General features: G+C 36.0%; 2 protein-coding genes across 2 annotated transcripts; both read left to right on the top strand.

Moving 5' to 3' along the window:
• Positions 1-3,559: 3,559 nt before the first annotated feature.
• On the top strand, positions 3,560-5,700 carry LOC132096992 (neuropeptide-like protein C4orf48 homolog). The gene is made up of 4 exons (XM_059502666.1): positions 3,560-3,633; positions 3,909-4,066; positions 4,380-4,468; positions 4,827-5,700. Exons 2-4 carry the CDS (start codon positions 3,928-3,930, stop codon positions 4,896-4,898), a joined length of 300 nt encoding a protein of 99 aa, XP_059358649.1. The 5' UTR covers positions 3,560-3,633; positions 3,909-3,927; the 3' UTR covers positions 4,899-5,700.
• A 12,021-nt stretch (positions 5,701-17,721) lies between these two features.
• Positions 17,722-24,521, top strand: LOC132103745 (N-acetylaspartate synthetase-like). Its single transcript, XM_059508841.1, has 3 exons — positions 17,722-18,176; positions 19,268-19,432; positions 23,383-24,521. Exons 1-3 carry the CDS (start codon positions 17,861-17,863, stop codon positions 23,748-23,750), a joined length of 849 nt encoding a protein of 282 aa, XP_059364824.1. The 5' UTR covers positions 17,722-17,860; the 3' UTR covers positions 23,751-24,521.
• Positions 24,522-24,995: the final 474 nt, after the last annotated feature.

Genomic DNA, 24,995 nt, shown 5'->3' with positions numbered 1-24,995 from the left:
GTATATATTATTCAATAAACAGCCAAGAAATAAATATAAAGAGGTATCGCACGTTGAACATCCAAATATTACTACACCTCAGTAGCAAATACACTTCGACTTTGTACAATCCTTTACAGCCACCTAGAGGACTAAACACCCCCCTTATTACATCCCTTTTCCTTTGATAGATAGAAACAGCACACTATCACAAATATTATTGAAACATCGAATTAAATGCGCTAAAAAGCTGCACAGTTCTCAAGTAGTAACACAAATCAAAACTTATATTATGGCATTCAAAACGAGCACGGCTGGTGGTATGGAATTACATTTGTTTCAATAACAATGAACGAAACTTTATAAAACTGAACGTAACTTTTTCAGAAACTATCAAAAATATGCCATTAGAAAAGAAGAAAAACATTATGAAAATGAAAAAAATGAACTCAGTCGCACAAATTTACCATGCTCTTCAAATATGCTTAATTCTTTATTAAAGTTTTTCAAAGATTCGTTTTCGCAAATCGTGGATTCTGAATTCATTGCCACAGATTTCGCTAAAGTTTGCAGTTTTTCGTTTGGTGTTTTGACACAAACCTCTCGTGGGGGCGGGCTTAACAGTGATCTACTCTGATTGGATAGTGAGCTTTTGATGGACAGGTGCTCTCTGACCGGGAAGTACAGACGCCACCCAGTGGCGCACATATGGGAAAGATCCAGGCGGCAAGGAAGTCGACTGGAAGTTGAAGTCGGCCACATGCCGCCATCTTGTAGCAGAACTTCACTTGCGTTAGCATTCCCATTGGCTCGCATTCATTTTGGCGTCACTTTGACAGCGAATAACTTTACATCTGAGGTGTTTAAAGACTCCATTTTTCCATTATTTATTTCTAAAGATACACCACAATGTATAAAGGGCTCCATTACCTTCTATGTTACATTATGGCCCCGTAGAAACAGTTTTTGTAAAAATAGGCTAACGATTACGTCATAACCACTCGACTCTCTGTCGCACAGTAGAGAAATTACCGTACAGACAGGAGGAGAAGCTCGCAGGCAAGTAACTTAATATGGCGTACTGGCGTTACATTTTAAAATACTATACAAAATAATTAATCAGAATACTTACTCCTGCTCACTCACGCCAAAGAACTCCCAGCTCAAGCTCGCCGTCTCTGCAAGATTAACGATGGCAGTTTGCACGCACAGTTACTAGAAGATTTACATCTGTCAGACATGTTGCTGTCATCATCAAGCTTAGTTTGAGTCTGCGAGTCAGAAATGGAAGTGCTAAAAAATGCTAAAAATGGGCTTCATTTGTCTCAATTGAGTTCCAATGGGGTCGCTGTGTCCAATTCTTTTACTGTCTATGGAAAGATCTCGCGGTGATTAAATCTGGCCGCAAAAAAATTCTTTTTCACAGACAAAGTGAAAGACATTTATTATCAGCTCATACACAGGTTCTACCCTGTAAAGAAGTTTATACAAAGATTTAAATCTGACATTGATGAAAAGTGCTCTTGCTACATGCTCTTTTTGTTCGAGTTCTGAAGAAACTGTACACTTATTTTGGTCACGTCACTACAGTCAGAAACTTTGGGATGATATCGGTGTGTTTGTCAAGTGTAAGATTTTGCCAGGCTTCTCAGTACATATGGAAAACATTATATTTGGGTATTATGACTCAGACCCCACAAACGAAAATAACAGTTTTGTTATTAATTAAACAAATTTCCTAAACAAATTTCACATTCAGAAATGCAAATTCTCCAACTGTAAACTGGTCTTCTCTGTTTTCCTAAAAGAAATGGAAAACTATTTGAATGTAATCTCAGTGTCTAATAAGAAAGCTATAAGGACTGTTAGATTTGCTCAGCCTTTGATCTCCTTGTTTAATTTTGTTTAGATTTTGGCCCTCTTTTTAATCTTTAGGGTTTTTTTTTTTTTGGTGGATATTTTGTGATGAATGTTTATACCTTTGTATGTTTTTGTTCTCTGCATTAATACAAATAGAAAAAGAAAAAAAAGCTCTCGCGGTGATTTGTATGCAATGCGTCGTGCCTTGTGTTACTAAATATATAAATAATACCTTCGATCGTCTCAGTAAAGATGAGCTTTCAGGAGACAGAGACACAGGGCGGCATCATCTTCCTCCTCCGCTTGTCCTTCAAGGCAGCTTGAAGTAAGCTTGTGTTACTGAAGTAACATCGATACAGGTTTTTCATGTTACAGTGTGCTACAGTTTGTTGCAGGTTATTATTGTCATTCAGTAACACAAGCTTCAGGCTGCCTTGAAGGACAAGAGCTCATCTTTACAGACTGAGACGATCGAAGGTCAAATATTATTTAAATATTTAGTAATAAAAATTAGGGGTGGGTGGATCGATCTAAATATCAATATAGTATCGATGCCAACACTGGTATTGGTATCGGATCGATACAATTGTAATTGAATCGATATTTTAATTTAAATATCTCTCATCTACGTTCATTATACTTTGCTTGTGTCTTCTATCTCTACAATCCTGAACAAACGCTTCTTTCACATCCTGGCCCACTTTGCTACTCCTCCCTCTCCTGCTGCTCTGCTGTGATTCGTTGTTGTGTCGTCATGTGACTCACTGACACAACGCGCCTAGGAGCAGCGAACAGAGTGAGCGAAGCTGATAGCATATTCAGAAGGGGGGCTCAGGGAATGTAATTGCATAGGTATATTTGTTCTTTGTTTGTTCTTTAGTAATAATTGTGTGCACTTTATTTCATTTGCTTTTAAAACCAGAAAAAAGGGAGAGATTTTTTTTATTCTTTTTTTTTTTTAAAGGCTGTAAATAATTCATTCTACAGTGCCTAATAACTAATAATTTAGTGGACTTCAATACATGAATAAAAAATATTGGCTAAATAACTGATCATTCATTCACCTCAGAAATAATGACATAGACCTACTGCACTCCCCTACACAAAAGTTTTTTTTTTTTTTTTTAGTAAAAAGTATCGTATTGGTATCGGTATCGGCAATACTGACCCTATATGTATTTGGTATCGGATCGATACCAAATTTTGCAGTATCGCCCACCACTAATAAAAATCACAATCACGAGAGCTTGAGTGGTGTCTGTACTTCCCAGTCAGAGAGCACCTGTCCATCAAAAGCTCACTATCCTATCAGAGTAGATCACTGTTAAGCCTGCCCCCACGAGAGGTTTGTGTCAAAACACCAAACGAAAAACTGCGAAACTTAAGCGAAATCTGTGGCAATGAATTCAGAATCCACGATTAGCAAAAACGAATCTTTGAAAAACATTAACAAAGAATGAAGCATATTTGAAGAGCCTGTTAAATTTGTGCGACTGAGTTCATTTTTTTTGTTTCCATTGTTTTTTTTCCTTATTTTGTAATGCCATATTTTTGATAGTTTCTGAAAAAGTTACGTTCAGTTTTATAAAGTTTCTTTCATTATTATTGAAACAAATGTAATTCCATACTGGTGACCTGCGGCGGCCAATCAGAGAGAAAAACGTCAACTAAAACATTTTGGACTCCATCCTACGGTGCTCCGCGAAGGACAATAGACCTAAAAAACGTGATTGACGCTGCGCAACGAAACTGCGTCCTGAACAGAAGGAGGGCGGTGGTTTGACTAACGGTACTGTCTTTATCAGAGACTACACTGCAGGTAATGCAAATGCTTTAATTAGCTTTAATAATACGCTGTAAACGAGTGGTATGTGTGTTTTTTGGTGGCCATATTTGAAAATTAATATTTATTAGCTGTATAAAGACAAAGCTAAAATAAAGCAAAATTATGCTCGACAGTCTCTTTTGTTGGTCTGTCTTTTATACGGTATTTCTCAATTGCTTTTTTGGGCCAAAAAAGCGTGTGCTAAATGATTAAATATTACAACATTATGTCCATTCCTCCAAAGCTTTCTGTCTTGTGTTGTGATGTCGGTGATGCAGCGCGACAGAATGAGGCCAAGCGGAGCTCTAGCGACGGCGACGCTGCTGCTGCTGATCCTGATCCAGATCCTCTGTTTCAAACCAGTTCATGCCGACGAATCAGGCACGGCCATTCCCGCTGAGAGTAAGACTCTGTGTGCTTTTATAAACGTGTGGTCAACAAGCATGTATCATTGCATATGTCCTCACAACATGTGGCCCATGGTGTTTCCTGGGCACTTGCTCAGCCCCAGTGATGAGGGTCAAATGCAGATTTATTTTTAGTATTATTCATATACTATTATAGTTTAGAGAACGTATATTAAAATGTTCGTTTAGTTTACATTTTCGTCCTTTAAATTTTTAGCCTTGTTTCAAATAACAAAAACGGTTAAAATATTAATTTTCACTAATGATAACACTGGTAAAACCTACTGTAAAATTTTTTTGTTTAATAGGCCGGCCATGTGTTGATTGTCATGCCTTCGAGTTCATGCAGAGAGCCTTGCAAGACCTGAAGAAAACAGCTTTCAACTTAGATTCACGGGTAAGATCATAAAACAGTACGGTTGAACAGTACAGACAGTTGAGACATTAAGCCATTCAATGCAATCTTTTGCATGGCAGTCAGGCCAAGGACCCCTTGATGGACTAAGAAAAACGATTCTATCTGAATAATTTTACGATAGAATCTTAAAATAATTTTCAGACTCCTTTAGTATCGCTATGGTCCACGTATGGAGTCACAGACACCTGAAGACCCTTGCTTTCATGTCAATTCCTGTAAGTTTAGAAATTATGTAATCAAGCTGTTAAAAAGGTTAATGTCTAGCCGATCTGGTCAAATGAAGCATCTTTTAGATATTTTAGACACAGACACCGTGTTATATCTCATGTGTTTTCAGACGGAGAGTTTGGTGCTGAAGGCCGAGAGGAGGGCACTGTGTGACTGCATGCCTGCCAGCAGCCTGCGCTAAAAAACAGCTGTAAACACTGCTCTATAGGATACTACCTGCTCTCTCAGTCATACACACTCTTTTACTCTCTCTCAAACACGTTTCCTGTCACGTGTTACATGAGACGATTTATCTTTCATTGTAATATGTGAATAGAGCATCATAAATACACATTCCTGACTAAGAAGTCACAACACAACATTCCAGTTTAAATGTCAATGTTGAGAGGCACATATATATTAGGGTAGCAGCTAATGCACTGAACTTTTCATTAGTGTGTATGAAGACAAGAGTACATGTTTCCTCTCCATGCACAATGCACTGCAAAATATACTGCAAACCTTAAACACATTATTTATCATAATTATTTGCACAGTACACTATGTTTTTTTCAAATGTTTAACTGCTTTTTATATTTGTGTTCTAGAAATGTATGATTAACAGTCACAATAGTCAAGCAAGATTTTAATTTAGATTTATTAAATATCAGAATTTAAATGTAGACCTTCAGGCGTTGTCTTAGAGAGTTTGCTGTAAGATTATTAGATGATAGATATATGACTAGAAAAGAACCTGCATGTAAAGTGCTTGACTAGAATTTAATATGAGATTTCTGAAGGAGGAACAAGAAGGGATGGTTTCCCATAGAGATTACTTTAAGATGTAACTTCACAGCTGTAACAATGTCTTTTTGTGTGTAGAAAACGTGCATCAAAAAATATGTGAGGTTGTATTTCATGTTCTAAATGATATATTTCATAGGTTTTACTGGACCCTTGTATTTTTATCTTAACCTCCATTAAAATGTGTAATTAACCAAAAATCTCTGAATATGTGATAACTTTCCAGATTAACTGAAATAAGCAGCTTCAGTAAGCTTTTCTGAAGTGGTTTTATTTTTATTTTGTATCTGAATCCCCCTACCAGCTGTTAAAAAAACGTCAACATCCAGCAGTTTGCAGCTGTCTTGCCCCGCACGCGTTCTTGTCTGTGGCGCATGAAATGACCAGATGGTGGCGCAAGGATACAACGGTTCCCTAAAACTGTCGCATCGATGCAGCACTTCCCGTTGGGGTGTGAAAAAATACACACATTAACAGTAAACACGAGAATTCAGAGAATGGCTCTGCCCCCGCAGTTATAGTTAAAAGTTCAATGTAAAGCTGTCCAAACTATGGACAGTGGCGCTATATATATGTCACACTCTTCATTTAAAGTAGGGTAAAAGAAAGCTTTAGGTAAAAATTATTAAATTAACGGTTGAAGCGTAGAAAAAAAGTTGCTCTCCTACAAGAAAACAACAAGCAGAGCATAGTTTAGTCATTATATGTCATGTCATTATAATTTTCAAAAGACAAATATTTATAATATTTGAGTATAATTAAAAAAATAAGAAGACATTAACAATGATTTTGTGTTTTACTTAAATTCTAATGTGTGGTAAAAGATCAAACACTAGATCAAAATAATCTTTTTACATTTATGCATTTAGGACATGCTTTCATCCAAAGTAATTTTTAAAAAACAGGAACAAAACCAATTTAATCAAAGATCTAATAATATTAATTTATACAATTCCAGGTTTATTACACGACTAGTTTAGGTAGCAAGCTAGAGAAAAGGAGAAATACAGAGAAGATTGGTTATCTGTTGATCAATCAGGCCAAAATAAACCTATGTTTCAGCCTTTGTTATGATAAATGAGCTCGGAGTAGAGGAGGCAGAAACTAGTCTTGGGTCAAAGTTATAATTAAACTTTAGCTACACTCATAGTGCCCAGCAAACAAGCAATGATACCTTTAAAAATCAATTAATGCTAATTAAGATGACTTTGGAGTCCTAAACAAACAACTCGAGTTAGAAAGACACATATAAAATGAAAATAAATGGCAATACTGATCTCAAACCAGCCACAGAGGCCTTGAGAGGCTCATGAATATTTAAAGATGATAATCTATTAATTATGCATGCATGTTTTTTGCAGAAGCCTTAAATGAATTACTCATTAGGCGGCTGAAGTATGAATAGGTCAGAATATGGCCATTTCTGATAAAGATATATTCACGTTCCCCCATTCTAGGTAAGAAAGAGGGAGAACAAGAATATACATTACACCATTCTGATGTCAAGAGTTGAGCAGGGGGTCTGCAGAGGAAATGATGGATTGTATGAAGAAAAAAGACCGGCCCAGTACACACATTGTAAACGTGTGTGTGTGTGTGTGTGTGTGTTTGTGGTACTTAATTGACGATCTGCTGAGGTGACGCCATGTTGCATAATGCGTCTGCTGACAGCCCCTGCTGATTTTGAAAAAATACAAGCAGGTTTGCTGGCTGTTTTTTCAAGGAGAACAAACCTCAAGCCTCCCTCCCAGACCTCTGTCTGTCTGTCTGTCTCCTCCAGGATGGAGAATCCAGTTTGTTCCTGTTTCCATCTCTCCTCCTCATGCAATCCCTCTCAGTCTCACTCTTAATCGCTCTCTCTCTCTCTGTCTTTTTGCTCCCTTTATCTGACCCTGTGTCCCGATGCTGACAATAGTGTCTGGGTGGTTGATGCCCCTGGCACTAGGCATGAGTCCCAGAGGAAAATTGGCGGACAGTGGGTATTCTGGGACACATCCACATGTGGATGGATTATTTTTAGAATCAGAAACCCTGGAACAAAAACACAGACACAGTGAGAGACTGATTAAAATGGAATTCATATCCCTCAAAGCACTAGTTCAGATCACCACAATAAAGGGATAGTCCACCATGTTGTTCCAAACCTGTATGACTTTCTTCCTTCTGCTGAATTACAATAAATAAAAAAATAAATAAAAGGTGATAGCAGAATTTTCTTTTTTTGTGTGCCTTGAACATAACTTTTAGATACAAGTCTTTCAATAGAACAGCCATATTATTCCATGATATATTTCAATTATTTCATTATATGACTATTATTTAGAAAGCAGAATATTTTGTATTTTATTATTACATATTTTTATCATTACATGTTTTATGATATTTTTACAGTATTTTTCTCTCTAAACTACTTTGTGCCCCCAGTTTGAAAACCTCTTCTTTAAAGAATTACAAGCCATTCTTCTATTCATTGGTCATGACCACTTTGCATTTTCTGCACATCTGCTTTTTGTTGGTTCCTGTATGATAAACCGCTTGTGCTTGTGTCATCATTTCAAGATGCTTTTAATAAAAGTTAACCACTGATTTCTAGTTGTGTCCTCTTTTCAAAAGAGTGAAACAGTGAAACAGCGTCCCCACAACATATGCCGCCAGCAACAGCGAGAATCAAAGCTACGTCTTCTTTCTTTGCGTGAACATTTGGGAGGTGTTATGCAAATCTTCCCACATTGTGACATAGACATCTGGGGGCGTTTAAACGAGGTGTTTTAGGAGAGGAGTGGACGAGTCTAAACTTTTATTAAGAATATCTCGGGTTAGAGACTTTAGTCTTTGCAACTTTAGGGATCTTATCTTTTTGAAGAAATAAATAATCACAGAAATAAATAAGCAGTAGTTTATAGTTATAGTTGCCCAGAAAAATTAGTTCAATTAGTAAAATCCAAAACCGACTAATTGTTCTGTTGAACATCAAAAGGACAAGAACCAAACAATTTCAGAGGAAGATAAAATATCAAGTCAGTTTACTTTTGCCATTCTTGACCTATTACTCTCACGCACAGCTGGAGGGAAAGCAGCTCAAACAAAGTCCAATGAAGTCTAATGACCAAATAATCAGGCAAAACAAATCCAAACATTTCAGACAACCACAAATGTGGTCTTTAAAAATGGCTGACATGAATTTAGTGATAAAACTGTACATCCTTATGGAAATATGATAATATTTTGTAATTATCATTTAAATCTGATTGATTGCTAAATTGTTTGTCATAAATCAACGTCTCAGAATTTTTTTATGGGGTTTCAAATCAAAATATGACTTCCTGTTATGAAACAGGATATTGATTTCATACATGTCCACTGTAGAGGACATCAGGACTAAAAGCATGTTTATAATGCATTTTGAGAGACACAACTAATGAATAGGAAAATAAATTACATATCAATATTCTTACAAAAATCATAGATATCATTATGAAAATCTGGCCAATTGTTACTCCCATTATTGCACATCTTTTTTAATATGCAAATTAGGTACAGCGTATAGATAACATTGTGTTTAATGGGAATACCAGTTTATGGAAATTTTACACACCTACTGCATAAAATAAAATGGTATATCAAATAATATTGTTATATCTTTTATAACATAGTTGAGAACCATCCTTATACTTATGAAAAAAAACTTGTGAATAAAATATACTTTTTTTAAAATTGCATTTTTCTTTTTCTTATGCTCTAGTCTAAACAATGTAATGACATAAAAGAAAAACACTAAATAATGTGAAATAATGTGAAGACAGCCATTATTGTCTAAACAACCTCAACTCCAGATAATCTTCTTGTGCCTTCTGTGTGTTTATCAAGATCGAGGTTATGAAGACTCATGAAGCTGTTTTGAGCTCAATTGCTAATATCCCACACTATATGAAGCACGATTATTATTTCTTACTTGAAAGAAAGAATGGGACACTAAATCCTGGAGCTCCCATTAACCCAAGACTCATTTTTGCAGAAACAAGTTAAGTTGAGCAATGCTAATTCTACACCCTGCAGAAAATTTAATTGAAGAATTGTTACTGATAGACCCACCAGCACAAACCTTGCCAATCCTGGATCACAAACTAACGCACGTGCACAAATGCACGCACACACATCCATTCATGGGCCATCAGTCATTATAATAATCACTGGGAACAAAGCAACAATAGATTATTCACTCATGTATGAGGATAACTCCCTACTATTTGTGTTATTTAAACTTGTACAAGTAATTACACAAATACACACTGACATTTTACAATGAATGTACAATAAATACATTTGTTAATTGTCATTGAAACTTTTAAAGATGTTTTTTTAATGAAAGTGCACTAATAGTGATTTGCCTTTACAATACACAGACTGAGATTAAAAAGAACTGATCTCAGCTCAGTTCTTTAATGAGGCTCATATGAGATTATGAGTGCTTATTATATGAGAATACTGTTAAGTGAGTCTCAAAGGATCTATATTCCCAGTATTCAAAGTCACACCCTGAGAAGGTACTAGTGAGAGAGCAACAAATTTATTATACAAAAAAAAATAAAAATAAAAAACAATTCTCCTACATGCTGTGATTCTGATTTTTGAGAAACTCAAAAGTCCAAGGTTATTGCAAATTGGAGACCACAATAGGCATATTTTGTGCCATCTGACATTCGGGGTCAACACATTCTTCTGGCTGCTGAGGTCAAAGGTCAAGTTACACAATAAGGACAATGGAAGGAGAGACAAGTGTCTTCATATACTCTGATTCAAAAGGGACCAACAATTAAACCACTTTTTAGGATTAGATATGTTGAGTTCTAAATAAATTGGTTGAGTTGATTAATTCCATTATGATCTTTTCTTCTAATTTAGTGAAACCATATGAATGTTATGTAATCATATAAAATATGTCATGTTATATAAAATACACACACATACATGCATAAATAGGTATTATTTATATTTTTTTCATACTGTGGAGGTCGATTGCTACTGTTAACTGTTTGGTTACCATCAATCTTCAAAAGATCTTCTTTTGTGTCCAACAGAAGAAAGAAACAAGTGAGAAGTAAATGATGACAATTTAAATTTTTGTATCAATATCCCTTTAAGTTAAGTGATCTCTAACGAATTTTGTACCTGGCAGAAAATTACTAGTACATTTTTTTACAGAGTACATTTTCGAACTGACATCATCTTCACAGTAAGTATATGCCGATAAAATGAAGGCATCACGGAAGAGTGTTGTTCATTGTATGGAAGGCCAAGAGGGTCAAATTCACGTGAATTTTAACGCGTCAACAACACGTTAAATACGTGTATTTCACACGTATTTAACGCGTTAAATACGTGTTGTTTACGTGTTAAAAATCAGCGCGTATTTAACGTGTATTTCACGTGTTAAATACACGTTAAATACACGTGAAGTACGCGTTAAAAATAAGTTTGAACGGGTCAATGTCATTGGCTGCTGAGGACTTGGGTCAAACCACTTCTGTGAGCTTAGAGGGGTGTACCATTCATAGACAGGCAACCACCATTTAACATGCTATAGATCAGCTTATTCAGCCTTATTATTTAGTCTTTTTTTGTATAGCCTATAGAAATAATATATTTAAATAGCAGTTTTATGAAATATTTATTTTTTAATAAATATTAATTAAAATTTTGTGGTGATAGTATAAAGTTTATAAAAGTTACAGTATTTTGTAATGAAACAGTTTCTTTTTGTTTAGCTCTTGACTCGCTGAAGTATACTATTTAAATAGTGTTGCTTTCTGAGTGCCATTCACAAAAATACCAACTCATAACTCCACGAATATAGCAAGGAGAGTCAAAAGTTATAGTCTGATTCTACTGTGACGATCCAAGGGGCTGTAGTACTTTATTTTGTCCAGCAGGTGTCATGGGGTAACACTTTTTGTGTCTTTAGGTTAAGTGTTGTGATGCAGGTGTGGAAGATTGATTGTGATTAACCATGCTGCTTATAAGATGCTGGCTTTCTTACCCTCGGGAGGGAAGGAGATTGGGGCTTGGTCTCTGCTGGTCTTGCTGTTTGGTGGTCAGGCCGACTTTCTCACGCTCTCCAGTCCAAGGCTTCATGTTGTGTTTTTGTATCTTTATATTTTTTATGTTTTACCTTAATGTAGTTATGTCTGTTTTCTGATTAAAATACATATTTGTGCAAATTTGATTATGTTATATGGACTCTCCATTCATGTTGCTCCTCCTTGAGCCAAGGGGTTGTTCTGTCAAAAGTTTAATAGAGTTCTCCAACTGATTAATGACATACATATGAAAGATCGTAATGGATTGTTTTTATTTTGGACTGGAATCTGCTGTAAATAATGATATGTCATTTTTCACAATCAGAGCATGTTTCATGATCATGAAGTTATAAAGGTAAAACCATGAAAATATTGCAGCATGTGCACATTTGGAGTTTTTTTTTTGTTATAATTCAATGATGAATACCTTCAAATCTAAATGACAGATTATTGTATAATTGGGCTCATTTTAATCTAAAGAAATTTAAATTTTCCATGAGCTATGCATGTTTCATGAAGTTATGAATGGAAACCTAACCTGTTTTTTTTTCTCAATTGAATGGTTTCATGTGTGTGATAATATTGTAAGAAATATATTTAGATCAAGTGAACAAATTACGATGAATTTGAGCTCCTTTTAATCTGGAGAATTTTCTGAAAAAAATGACGTATGATTTTGCATGATATATGAATGTTTCATGAAGTTATTAATAAAAGCACAAAGTGAAACTAAAGTTATTTGTCGTGCTTTGTCTTTTGGGTTTTATGTGTTATAGCAATATGAGTAATATATTTGGATCTCATCCATGGATTACAGTATCCCTGGGCTCATTTTAATTGGGATAATTTTCTGAAAATAATGATCTATGCATGATTCCTGAAGCTATGAATGAAAACGAAACGTGAAGTATCAAGCTGTTTTTCTTTGCACCCTTAGTGCGCCAGTCTGCTTTCATGTGTCACAGCTCTATGAACGAAATCTTTCGATCTGATCAAAGGATCTATGCATGTTTGGTGAAGTTAAGAGGTAAAGCGGCACGGGACTGAAACCTCTGATTTTTTTTTTTTTTTTGCTAAGATACATTGCCTAATTTTCTATGTTTTATAGCTTTATGAAACATATATTTAGATCTAAATGATGTTTTATGGTGAGTTTCGACAGTTTTTAATCTGCAAATAGTGACGTATCTTTTTTATGATATAGCCTATGCTTTTTCCATGAAGTTATGAGTGAAAAGCCTACATGACAGCTACCATAGATTTTTGGCTAAACTACATGCTCTCTGTGCAGTTTTATGTGTGTTATAAATCTTTAGATATAAATGACAGATTTGACAGATAGTTTTGGGCTCTTTTAATCAGGAGAATCTAGGCTACTATAAAATTCTGGTGCATAATTGTACACTGAAATCTTGTTTTATGAAGTTACAAGTAAAACGGTGACATCAATAGGCCTATTATTATTATTATATCGGTCTGGGGTTGACTTCTTGTACAAAACTTGCTCCAGTTTATTCAAAGCCTCAAAAAATTTCTCAATGGTGCGACTAAAAAGACTCTGAGGTCGCACCGGTGCAACGAGCCATTCAAGGGGAAAAAAAGTCTCTGCGACTCTGAAGGTCTCCCTGTGGTTCAACAACAGACAATAGAATCCTGCATTTTAGCCTGAGCCCGACAGGCTTTTTACCCCGTCGAGCTGGGCTTCGATTGTTCAGATGTGGGCCGGGCCTCCAGTCTGTTTAGACTTCTTTTTACTTTAATATTTTAGACATTCATCAATTAGCGATGAAAAAAAAACTTGCTGCGCTGGTGGAAACAACACGAGACCGTGATGCCACGACTGTAAAGAGTGGCTCGACGGTGTTTTGTGTCCCGCAGCAGCGCAGCTGAACAGTTCTGCGTTCAAACAATAGGCTTAAGAAGAAGGTATTTTAATTATTTACTAATAAACTAGTGTTTTCTGAATCTGTGTCACAAGGATGAAGTTGCAATCCTGACTTGTCATCCCCTCATTAGAAGCGCTTTTAGAGATAAGTACATCTTTATGGGTTATGATTATAATGAAAGAGTTTTTGTTTTTGATTTGTTTTATTTCGTTAAGTAGTTATTTAAAGCATGTATATATATATATATATATATATATATATATATATATATATATATATATATATATATATATATATATATATATATATAAGCTTTAAATAACTACTTAACGAAATAAAACAAATCAAAAACAAAAACTGAAAAAATGTTTTCACTGAGTTTCGGTTAATTTTTGTACTCCTATTAAAGACAACACGGCAGAACGAGCAACTGTTTTGTTGATATTGTGTGTGCAGTTATGAATAATGTATTACTCTTACCTTTATGAGCAAAAATGAGGCATATCCACGGAAAAAAATGCAAGTGATCATGCTGCCGTCTCCCTGTCCTGAAGCATCTCTACCCAAACTATTGGATATAGCTTACATTTATCTGGGTCTAACGTTTAAACATTGTCATATGCTTCAACTGTTTTATATCTATAGATTTTATTTTAGGTAAGTCGTGATGATTTGATAAGGCTAAATTGATCAAACATAGGCCCACTGTCTGCCGCTGGCAGCTTGGTCGTTACTTAAAAAAACCTAAAACTTATATTTAACAAACATAAAATGCTCCAAATGCTTTTCTAACTTAACTTAATAAAATATATTATATTAACAAAATATAATCACTTTGCTATTACATACAAAACTGAACTATTTTAATAGCTGATCCAATAAGTACAAGCTGTTTAGGGACTGTTCACCAGTTCAAATCAGACATGTTTGTCTGATTTGTCCCATTTTTTCAGACACAGTGAAGATCTGATCAGAATCAGTGTAGAGGGCCAAGTCTGGAAGATTTTGATGCTAGAGAGAGTGTGGCCAGCTGGATAAGCCAAGGCCAAAGATAAAGAAGGCCAAACTACAGGAGTTGGTCATCCGGGGGGCATGTGACTGCAGTTGAGGATAGTCCATAAGACATTGCCCTTAATACCCTTAATTTAGATTTTCTTTTTATTTCATATATCTTGAGATGTTTTAAGTTTAAATTTCACCTCAGTGAAACACTTTCAGCACCAAAACTTTTTCAGTAAGTTACCTTTCTTGTAGAATTGTGCTTCAAATAAAGAACATTATGTTGACCAGATTGTTAGTTAATCTTTTAGGCTACAAGTCAGTATTGTTTATATGGACAGCGATTTAAAAAAAGTGGACTTGTAAGAAAAAAGTTAGGCGCACTAGTGTAACAAAAAATTAGCCTAGAACCCTGTTGTTTTATTCTACTTCATGAGTCCTTTCTGATGACATATGGCACATGAGTATCCGAGTTGTGTGATATTTTTATAAATATTAGAGTACACGGCAAAATGATTATTATTTTTTTCCTCAGCAAATAACTTGGCAATATTTTGGAGTTGATCAACATGCTATATGCATTGTAATGCTCAGACTCTAAGCTTTCAAATGATATCTATTTTTTCTTGATTTTAATTCGGCAGTTTGAAAAATATGATTAGTAATATTGATGCGATGGGGGGTTGGGGGGGTTCATGGTGGTAGCAGTAGAATACTTCTGTTGTCCTGACCCTAGTACAAGCTCTCATTTCAATCCTGAAAGTCTTAAATGCTTATGTCTTATAACATCACCTGTGTACCTAATTACTGATTGTCTGATTAGTGCATAATCACAAAACAAAAAGTGCAGAATTGCTGAACAAAAAATAGGTTTCAATAAGTGCCACCTGCTGGCGATAGCTGTAAATGTAAGCACAATAAAAGCTGTTGATTACTAAGATGATTGTTTTCTAAAGACAGATATTGATTTCAATGGTTTGTATCTTAAACCTGAATTGATTGCTTACCTCCATTGTAACTATTTCCCCCACACAAATGTTAATGCTTGATGCTAACTTAAGTCTTATACTATCACCAAAACATTTGAAACAGATACACTTTAACTAACCTTATTTATGTCCTGAGATACTGAATATCAAATAAGATGGATATAAATAATTTCTCTTGAACACTAAATTTTTTCTTACATTTTTATCAGTTATTTCTCAGCAAGAGAATGTCCAAATATATATAGTTTTTTTTACTGAAAGTCAGAGTTGAGCAGTAAGTAGTTACTAGTAATTTAGTTATTTTAATTATATTACTTTTGCATTAACTAGTAGTGTAACTAATTACTAATTATATTTAAGTAATAATTTTACAGTTACCATCCATAAAACAGATTTGTTGCTTTACTTCTAACCCTTTAAGAGTGACCACTATTAAAGCTAAAATATCCACTAATGTGTTTATTTAAAAAAAAGGCATGAGTGGTAAAAAATAAATTTTTCATATAACTGAAACTTAAATATATTATTTCTATAGGCTATATAAAAAAAAGAAAAGAAAAAAAAGAATAAATAATAAGGCTGAATAAGCTGATCTATAGCATGTTAAATGGTGGTTGCCTGTCTATGAATGGTACACCCCTCTAAGCTCACAGAAGTGGTTTGACCCAAGTCCTCAGCAGCCAATGACATTGACCCGTTCAAACTTATTTTTAACGCGTACTTCACGTGTATTTAACGTGTATTTAACACGTGAAATACACGTTAAATACGCGCTGATTTTTAACACGTAAACAACACGTATTTAACGCGTTAAATACGTGTTGTTTACGTGTGAAATACACGTATTTAACGTGTTGTTGACGCGTTAAAATTCACGTGAATTTGACCCTCTTGGCCTTCCATATCATTGCTCAGTACTCTCTGGATAACGCGCGCATGCACCAGACTGTCCGCGTGCACACAGATGCTGATGCTGAGAAAAGACAGTATCCTCAATACAGCTATAAAACGCGCGCTTTCCGCTTTGTCAACTGTTGAGGGACGTCGATTTCGTATTACAGCGCATGTAAGATACACCTGCTCAAACATATAGAAAAAAAGACGCCTCTCGTCTTGGGGGGAAGGGGTGGTGGTGTGGGGCTTGAGGCGATCCAGTCTAAACTAGTTCTGTACAATACGGCTGGAATGCGACCTTATTCAAATCGAGGCGAATTCTTTAAGGCATCCGTTACTTTGGAGTACACCCAAGGCATTTAAACTAGACACTGACGTAATCTGGACATGTAGCAAACAATGATTATTTATTATTTTGGTAGGAAAAAAAAACAGATAAATAGAGCACTTCATGTAAATGAGGGAATCCAAAGAAAGTGTGTCATATTCCACATCTCTGCTATTTTAAAAACTGAGGAGCACTGGATCTTGATTTCAATATCAGCTTTAATGTGCCATAAACTTGTCATAAATTAAATAAGACTATGTTAAAAGAAAGAATATTTTCGATATTTGTATACTTTTGACAAAGATAATTAAAATGTCTCACATAACTTATATTGGCAACCTAAACAACTTCTAAATGTCTCTCTCGTGCACATGCACCTTTGGGAAATGGAAAAAGAAAGAAACGGTCCTGAACATTTGACAGCTGCTATTAGTGGTCGGTCGCTGATACTTTATTGTGCTTTGGGGCTCAAGCACGCGCAAGCCCACAATACACGACCGTAATCTGTATATGAGCGCAAATCACATACGATTGCTTATAATCATAAGCGCCTTTATAATAAAGTCATAAATAATTGGCGTGTATGGCCACGGTGATCTGTGTGCTGGAGGATTCACATCTGAAGCGAAACATTGCAGTGCAGTGCAGTAAAAGTGTCACTCAGACACTCGTTAAACAAGCAGTCCTCCTGTGCACGTTGATAAAATGCCAGGAGATGAGAGTGAAATGTTGCGCAGCATCGTCGTGACGTTGCTGATACTGCAATCACACGCGGGGTTGGTTCATGGCGACACCTCGCGCATCATACGAAGCTATGGGTTCACCCTTCCCCAAAAACACAAACATGTAAGGAATTTCGCCGGTGTACTCACGGGGGCAAAATACTTTGTTTCAAAAAGACACGTTACGGTGTGTCTTTTGTGCTTTCGCCTCCCACCGCCGTCATGTGGCACAGAACTGCGTCCAATCAGAGAGATGAGGAGAACACCCACACCCCAGAATCTGAATGCGGCGTTGGCGCATTATAAATACCACTTGTGATGCGCCGTCTGCATAAGTCTTGGTCGCGAGGAAGCTCAGGGTTGCAGTAGTACATCAGTCTTTTTTCTTTCCATAATAAAGAAGACCATCATCCATCTTTTGTTTTTGTTTTTCTCTCCAATTTCAGCTCATTTCAGGCCAGTTGCATGCATTGTTCGTCTACCAAAATGGTTTGCGAGACTAAAATCGTTGCAGAAGAACACGAGGACATAGCTGGGACCAAAAAAGATTCAATTATAGTTTCCTCCGCGCAAATGTGGACGTCTTCTTCGCCTTCTCCCTGTGCGTTCGAGAGTAAGGCTGAAAAACAGGACCAGGTTTTTATTCGCGAGTTTGAACGTTCGGACCATGAGGAGGTGCGCCGGATCTTCACCGAGGGAATCATGGAGCGGATACCCAATTCGGCATTTCGGGGTCTAAAACAGAAAACTAGAACCCAATTTATCTATGCTTTACTCACAGGTATGTGGTCAGACTATGGGTATAGGATGAGCGTAACGGGTTCCTCTGCAACAAGTTAATTTATAACTAAAACGACGAGCCTAATCGATTCAGACATTTAATGCCTAAAACTAAGAAGCTAATGTTTTTTCTCCTCTTACATAATCTTGAAATCTTTTTCCGTTTAAAATGCCATTGAATACGAGTAAAGGAGTAACAAAGGCAGCAGCAGCAGCAGCCCAGAGCATGCGGCACCGGTTAATGTGTGCGCGCGCGCCGAATGAATGAATGAATCTCGCGCGAGCGCACAGCGTTCATACGTCTCATGTTAGTGCACGAAGTTGTGTTTGTTGCCTGTTTAGATATGTGACGTTTTGTTTACAGATAAGTGTTTACTATTAATGACACGTACAATATTTAATGATTATTTCATTTTCATGTTTACTAATGATTTTCAATGGTTTTCAACTACAGGCGTAACACAGCACCGTGGTAACCAAATTTTTTATGCTGCGTTGAAGATATATTTATGCCACACATCTGAAATGAATGAGGTGTTTTAACAGTGTTTTAACATCACTGAACACATAGTAGTCTACTCTACGGCAATCATTTCTCAGATAAATTAATCATAAAGGCTAATTGTAGAGTAGCAAAAACTTTGTAAACACAATTTATAGTGTGTTGGAGTTGAAAGCACCTCTATGTTGACAGTAAACAGTGCCCATCTTGTTGCAGTGGAGTGTGTGTGTGTATAATGCAGCAAGTCAGTTGTACTCAAGAGCACCATCTAGTGTCAATTTTGCTTTTTTTGTCTCGACATACACATACACAGTTTTTTGGGTTTAATTGCATCTATGAAGACCCTGTTGTAGCGCCATCCATTGGCCATTAAATTTCCAAGCCGTGCAAATGTAGAAAGATTTTTTTTATACATTTATACAGGATACACTGTTTAATTACTTTACACTACATCTCACTGCTCAGGGTGTATCTGCACATTCCTAGTGTGTAAAACATTTGATGTCTGTTTGTCTCTCCTCTGCCAAAAATCAAACATTTGATTCTCTTTTCTGACAGGTGTCGTTTATTTTTCTTCCATTTCTCCATAGTAATGTGCTATGTTATGACCAAATCCTACACACTGACCTTCTGCGCACCATTTATTCTAATGAGTGCACGTTATTACTACAGCAGAAAAGTCATTCTCAACTACCTGGACTGTGCTCTGCTCACCGATATGGCAGACATTGAGGGATATTACATGAAACCCGCAGGTAAGGCATAATTTTAAGTGCACACACACATTTACACAAAATTATCATCACAACTAGGCTGTCAACATGTTTTGCTACATTTGTGAGGACATTTAAAAACTACGGACCTCATAAGTATAGCCAAACCTGGACACATATATGAACTACTGTTCAAAAGTCTGTAAGAAAAACAAAACAAAACAAGGAGGCATTCATCTGATCAAAATTACAGTGCAATAAATGAATAAAGAAAAGAAAAAGATAATTTGAATTTTAATAATTTTAAGGTTCGTTCTAACATGCTGATCTGGTGTTCAAGTTTTCTTTATTCTTTGATGTATAGAAAGTTCAAAGGAACAGCATTTATATAAAATTTATTTTGTTTGTTACAATGTAAAAGTGTTTACTGTCACTTTTGATCAATCAAATGTGTCCTTGCTAAATAAAAATATATCTTAAAAAAAATAAAAATACTGACAAACTTTTGAATGGTACTGTATGCATTTAATGTTTGTCTGCAGATTCTGTGGTGTGTAAGCAGTTAATTGTATTGGTGAAGTCACTGACATCTAATATCTAAAAAGTCACTATATTTTAATATATAATGTATGATGTATAAATATGTCTATGCCAAATGGCACCCGAGCACTTGGTAGTGAATATATTTATGCTAATCACACACACAGGCTCAAATACGTATATAAACTTTATATTTAATTACTGAAATAAGTCTCCCACAATGCACCAGCTTCCCCAATCAACCATTTATCTCACCAGAACAAATATTCTCAGGATCGGTACCTGTGATACTGAAGTTAAATACTGCACTTCTGGAGTCCAAGAGGGGGTGAATAGCTGATGTGTAGCTTTAATGTGGAAGACTCATGAAATATGCAGAAAGTCTCTCTCAGTTCTGCTCTTGAGGATAACTGTTTGGAGTCATGTGGCCCTATTGATTGAAGGGAGGAAAAATGCTGGTAATTGTATTGCGGCAAACTCAGAATTACAGCTATAATCCTTAATGTACCTCAGTTGTGATACAGTAGTAAACATACTAATAAATACTGCAGATATTATTGAAAGCACACTTGGAAAGTGACAAAACAATGGAGGTTAGTCAGTGGCTCATCAGTACCCTGATGACTTGCAGGTAGAAAGTGTTCTTTAACCTATTCGTTTATGATTGGTGTTCTGGAATTGTTTGCCAGATGGTAGTAGCATGTGCAGATTGAATGCTGGGTGGCTGGGCTTTCTTCAGACAGCGTTAGTGTAAGGACAGACATTTATTGCCTATGGTAAACTCGGCTGCAGCACTTCAACAGCTCCCATTCCAAACAGCCAGATGCTGCTGATCATAATAATGCTCTTTGCAATTCAACACTAGAAGTTTCAAAGGGTCTTTTTTACATCCCTAGTGTACTGTATATTAGATCCGGACCTGTGTATGGTGTCTGGCCTTACCTGTTAGAGATAAAAATTATGAGGGTCTTTATAGCAAGTTCATCATAATAACCAATTTACACTGCACCAAGGGAGGCAGACCAATGGCGACTATCACCAGATTAAAGTACGTCACTTTGTTGCCTTTTGTGTGTGTCTGATGGTGCTGTGTGGACTGTCTATCACTACACTCCCATAAAGATCCGTAAGATTGTGATCAATTTCTTTAAATAATCCTAAATTGACAAATGTGACATGACAAGACTTGTATGTCGTCGCCTTTTTGAAATAAACACTGTTCTTATGAACTTTCTTCATTAAAGAATCCTATTACTGTTTCCACAAAAATGCTAAGCAACAGCAAATTGGCATATTTTAAAGACTTCTGTAGGATCATGTTACACTGAGTGATGTCTGATGAAAATTCAGCTTTTTTTAAATTCCTGGAATAAATTGTATTCTAAAATATATTAAAATAGAAAACAGTTATTTTAAATTGTAATAACATTTCACAGTAGTAGTGCTAAAAAACTATTTCTTTGAAATATTAATATTTTAAAAACATTATAAATGTCTTTGCTGTAATCAATTTTATGCATACTAGCATAAAAGAGTATTAGTTGCAGACAGTGTATATGGATGAAGGCTTCTTATTTAGTCCTGCATCAAATGAAAGAGAGAATTGAAGACGGATCAGGAAATGGGGGAAGGTGTGAATCAAATTTGTTTAGTTGCAGCATGCAGACAAAGGATTTTCCCAAGGGATTTTCTCTCTTGCTATGCTAATGTGGAATCCTGCATCCGAGGAGGAAATGGTAAAAGAATATATGGGTTGTCTGCCAGCGTGAGCTAGATGTTTCTTGAATGCACTAAACATCTTTTTCGAGTGGCTTATAATATTCTAGGGACAGAGTTTCTGTCATGTACTTGGAAGAGAACAAACACCCCATAATGTAAAGCAGGGCGATATTGCTTTAATATGTGAAAATACACAGGCAGATATTTTATGCTACCCACAAGTCATTAATGACATAATTAAATGGTATTTGTGGCATATTTAATTTCCTCAATGCGATGTGAATCTGCATATTCAGCAGGAAATAGTGTAAATTATGATCATAAAGAGTTGCTCATATTATTGCCTAATGTTATTTTTCTCCATTTTAATGGCCTTGCACATATACAAGAGAAGCATTTATCAGACAGCTGGGGAGGGGCTGTGCAAATGTGTGTGTGTGTGTGTAATAAAATGGATGAGTTTACAGCAGGACGTTCAGTCTCACAGTGATTAATAGCCCTGAAGCTAATGCAGTTATTACACACGCACCTCTGTGTGACATAGCAATATGTCACAACATGGCAATATGATTTTCTCAGTTTAGTCTCTTCCTTTTGTATATATCCTTTGCAGCTTCTTGACAGTCCTGCCCCTCTCTTCTATCTTCAACTCCATACGTAACTTAATGTAGTTAGTTCAGCAGAACAGAACTGAGCCTTACGAGCATGAATAATGTTTAAGATTAGAAATACCATAACCCGTGCTCCGCTCTTGTCCTGATCTGACCTACAGATGGCAGTTGACTTGCCCAACTAGAAAAAGTGCCCGTTATCCGATAATACCAAAAAAAACTTCCCAAATTCCACAAGTCATGGAATTCTGAGAATTATCATCAGTGGTAATGTAATCAGCATTTGAGCATGTAAAAACAAATTTCAATTATGCCAATCATGGGACTCACCAATACCTTTGATGGCACACATATTTTATTACTCTTCCTACAACAAAACATTGTAAACAAATTATTATGACAGGCTTTCCATTGCACAATCAATCATTAACATATGTGAAAGTAACAATGGACTAATCATAAATATGTCTTCCCATGTGTTATATTCTATTAACAGCACATTTGGGCATCTGTAATTCCGGGCAATTGGAATCGAATTTGACTGGCATGATCCATAATTACAGACTGCTACACAGTGTGCTTAAATGTGGTTTCACATTTCAGAACTCAATCTATTTGTAAGCTGCACTCACACTAATGCAACATCACTATATATCTCCATGTGAACATAACTTTTAAAAACTGTGTAAGGTTGATCAAGTGTTTTTATACTTGAAAAGAGTATAACTTTGCTTAACTATTTACCTCCACTTTATTGTTTCAATGCAGCACATTTATTGAACAATAGCATGCTTAATTAACCTCTCATCGGCTACTTTGCCGATCTTATTGAAAAGTGAATCATTGATTTTTCTATATAATGCAAGATGAATGGATTTCTATGAGTCTAGAACTGAAAGATTTGATCGGCTTGATCTTCTAATTATGAGAGGTGTTGAGAAGCAGCCCATACTATGATGAATATTAGATTCAGATGGAAAGAGGCATGACCCTGGAGGGCAAAAAAAACAAAAACAAGTTCTTACTCTTAAATTTTTCATCAAGACACTTTAATTGAAAACTAGATTTACAAATAACAGCCAAAGTGTTTCTCTAAAGCTCTCTTTGTTTCGATTCCCACAGGCTCTTGTTTCTGGGTGGCAGTTCTGCAAGGCCAGGTTGTGGGCATCGTGGCAGCGCAAGGCCGAGAATATGACAACACAGTGGAGCTCCGTCGCATGTCAGTGGATTCTCGCTTTCGTGGAAAAGGCATCGCCAAGGCTCTGGGTCGACGTGTTCTAGAATTTGCCATGTTAAACAACTACTCGGCTGTGGTTCTGGGAACAACAGCAGTCAAGATGGCCGCCCACAAGCTGTACGAGTCGTTGGGTTTCCGGCGAGTGGGAGACACTGAGGACTACACGCTACCAGGGATGACCCGTTCACCGCTGGAGAGGCTCTTCTTCCAGATTCGCTACAGCCGGTACCAACTGCAGCTTCATGAAGAGTGAGAGACAGAGAGTTAACATGAGTGCAGAAGATATAGTATAAACGACAGTGCTTCTTCTACCTATTTATTTATGTTTTGGCCTTTTTTTTGTGTCCTATCTGTTCCTACAACCTTTATTTTTATTCATCTTAATTTTTATTCTTATTTTCATGATCATTGTTTTTTTAGCAGAACATTTCATTCCTTTGACCACACTGGATGTTTCTCCTCTTATTCTTTCTTTTCATGGTCATCTTGCCCTGAAACACCATGAACAAATGAATAGCCCTAATGATTTTATCTTGATTGGATATAAATGTAAATGTGTTCACAGTTTTAGAAAATGCATAAATCGAGGCAGCTAAATTCTGCCTCTGCCCTGTTTCTAAAGCATTCTTATAGGCTGATCTACAGAGTAGCACAGACCACTATCATCACAGTTCATGATCCAGTGGACATTGGAACTGGAGGGAAGGAGGTAGTAAAGTTTGATCCACCTTTTCTGATGCCACCTTCCTCCTGAGGAAGTACATTTGAAACATTCAAAAGCAGCAGTCTGGTGGAGTCTAACAGTCCATCGAATTAAAATTTCTCTTCAAAAGCACAGAATTTTTAACTGTGTCAAACTGATGAACAAAAAGAGCTAGAAATGTTATTTATATCCCTAAGCACCACTTGATTAATAGGTTACGGTAACAACTTTGCAATATAATCTTTGTTTTGTTGAGAAGGTTCCTAATGCTGTACCACAATATCAACCAAGGTCAGAAATCACTAGAAAACCATGAATACTGTTTATCTACACTTAATTTGGCTGAAATTACAGTTACAGTAAGTGAAATTCATGTTTACAGAAACAAGTGCTACAAAAAATGTCAGCTGAAATCTAAAATAAATAAAATAAATAAATCACTCGAAATGTGATTATAAGAGTTCACAGATTTCATATACTGTGATAATCTGTATCACATAATTGCCATTGATCCGATTTTAGCACATATCTATTTGTGTACCGATTTAATGAAGCTTTAATAATGACTTAATTAAACTTTTGCATACTTTGTGGATCATTTGGGGAAAAATACTTACCAAAAAGCTGCTGAATTGTGGTCATGCTTCCCAATTTGATATTGCTCCTCCGATGCATATCTAAAATACAAACAAAGCAAAAACAGCCAGAATTGTATTCAAATTAAACTTGGGTGGCATAAAAGCAGCAATATGATGATAAAACAGAAATTAATCTGAGCACACATCTACATTTGGA

Source organism: Carassius carassius, chromosome 2 (assembly GCF_963082965.1).
Source record: "Carassius carassius chromosome 2, fCarCar2.1, whole genome shotgun sequence".
In the NCBI taxonomy this organism is placed as follows: Eukaryota; Metazoa; Chordata; class Actinopteri; order Cypriniformes; family Cyprinidae; genus Carassius; species Carassius carassius.
This window is presented reverse-complemented; position numbering and strand designations above follow the sequence as displayed.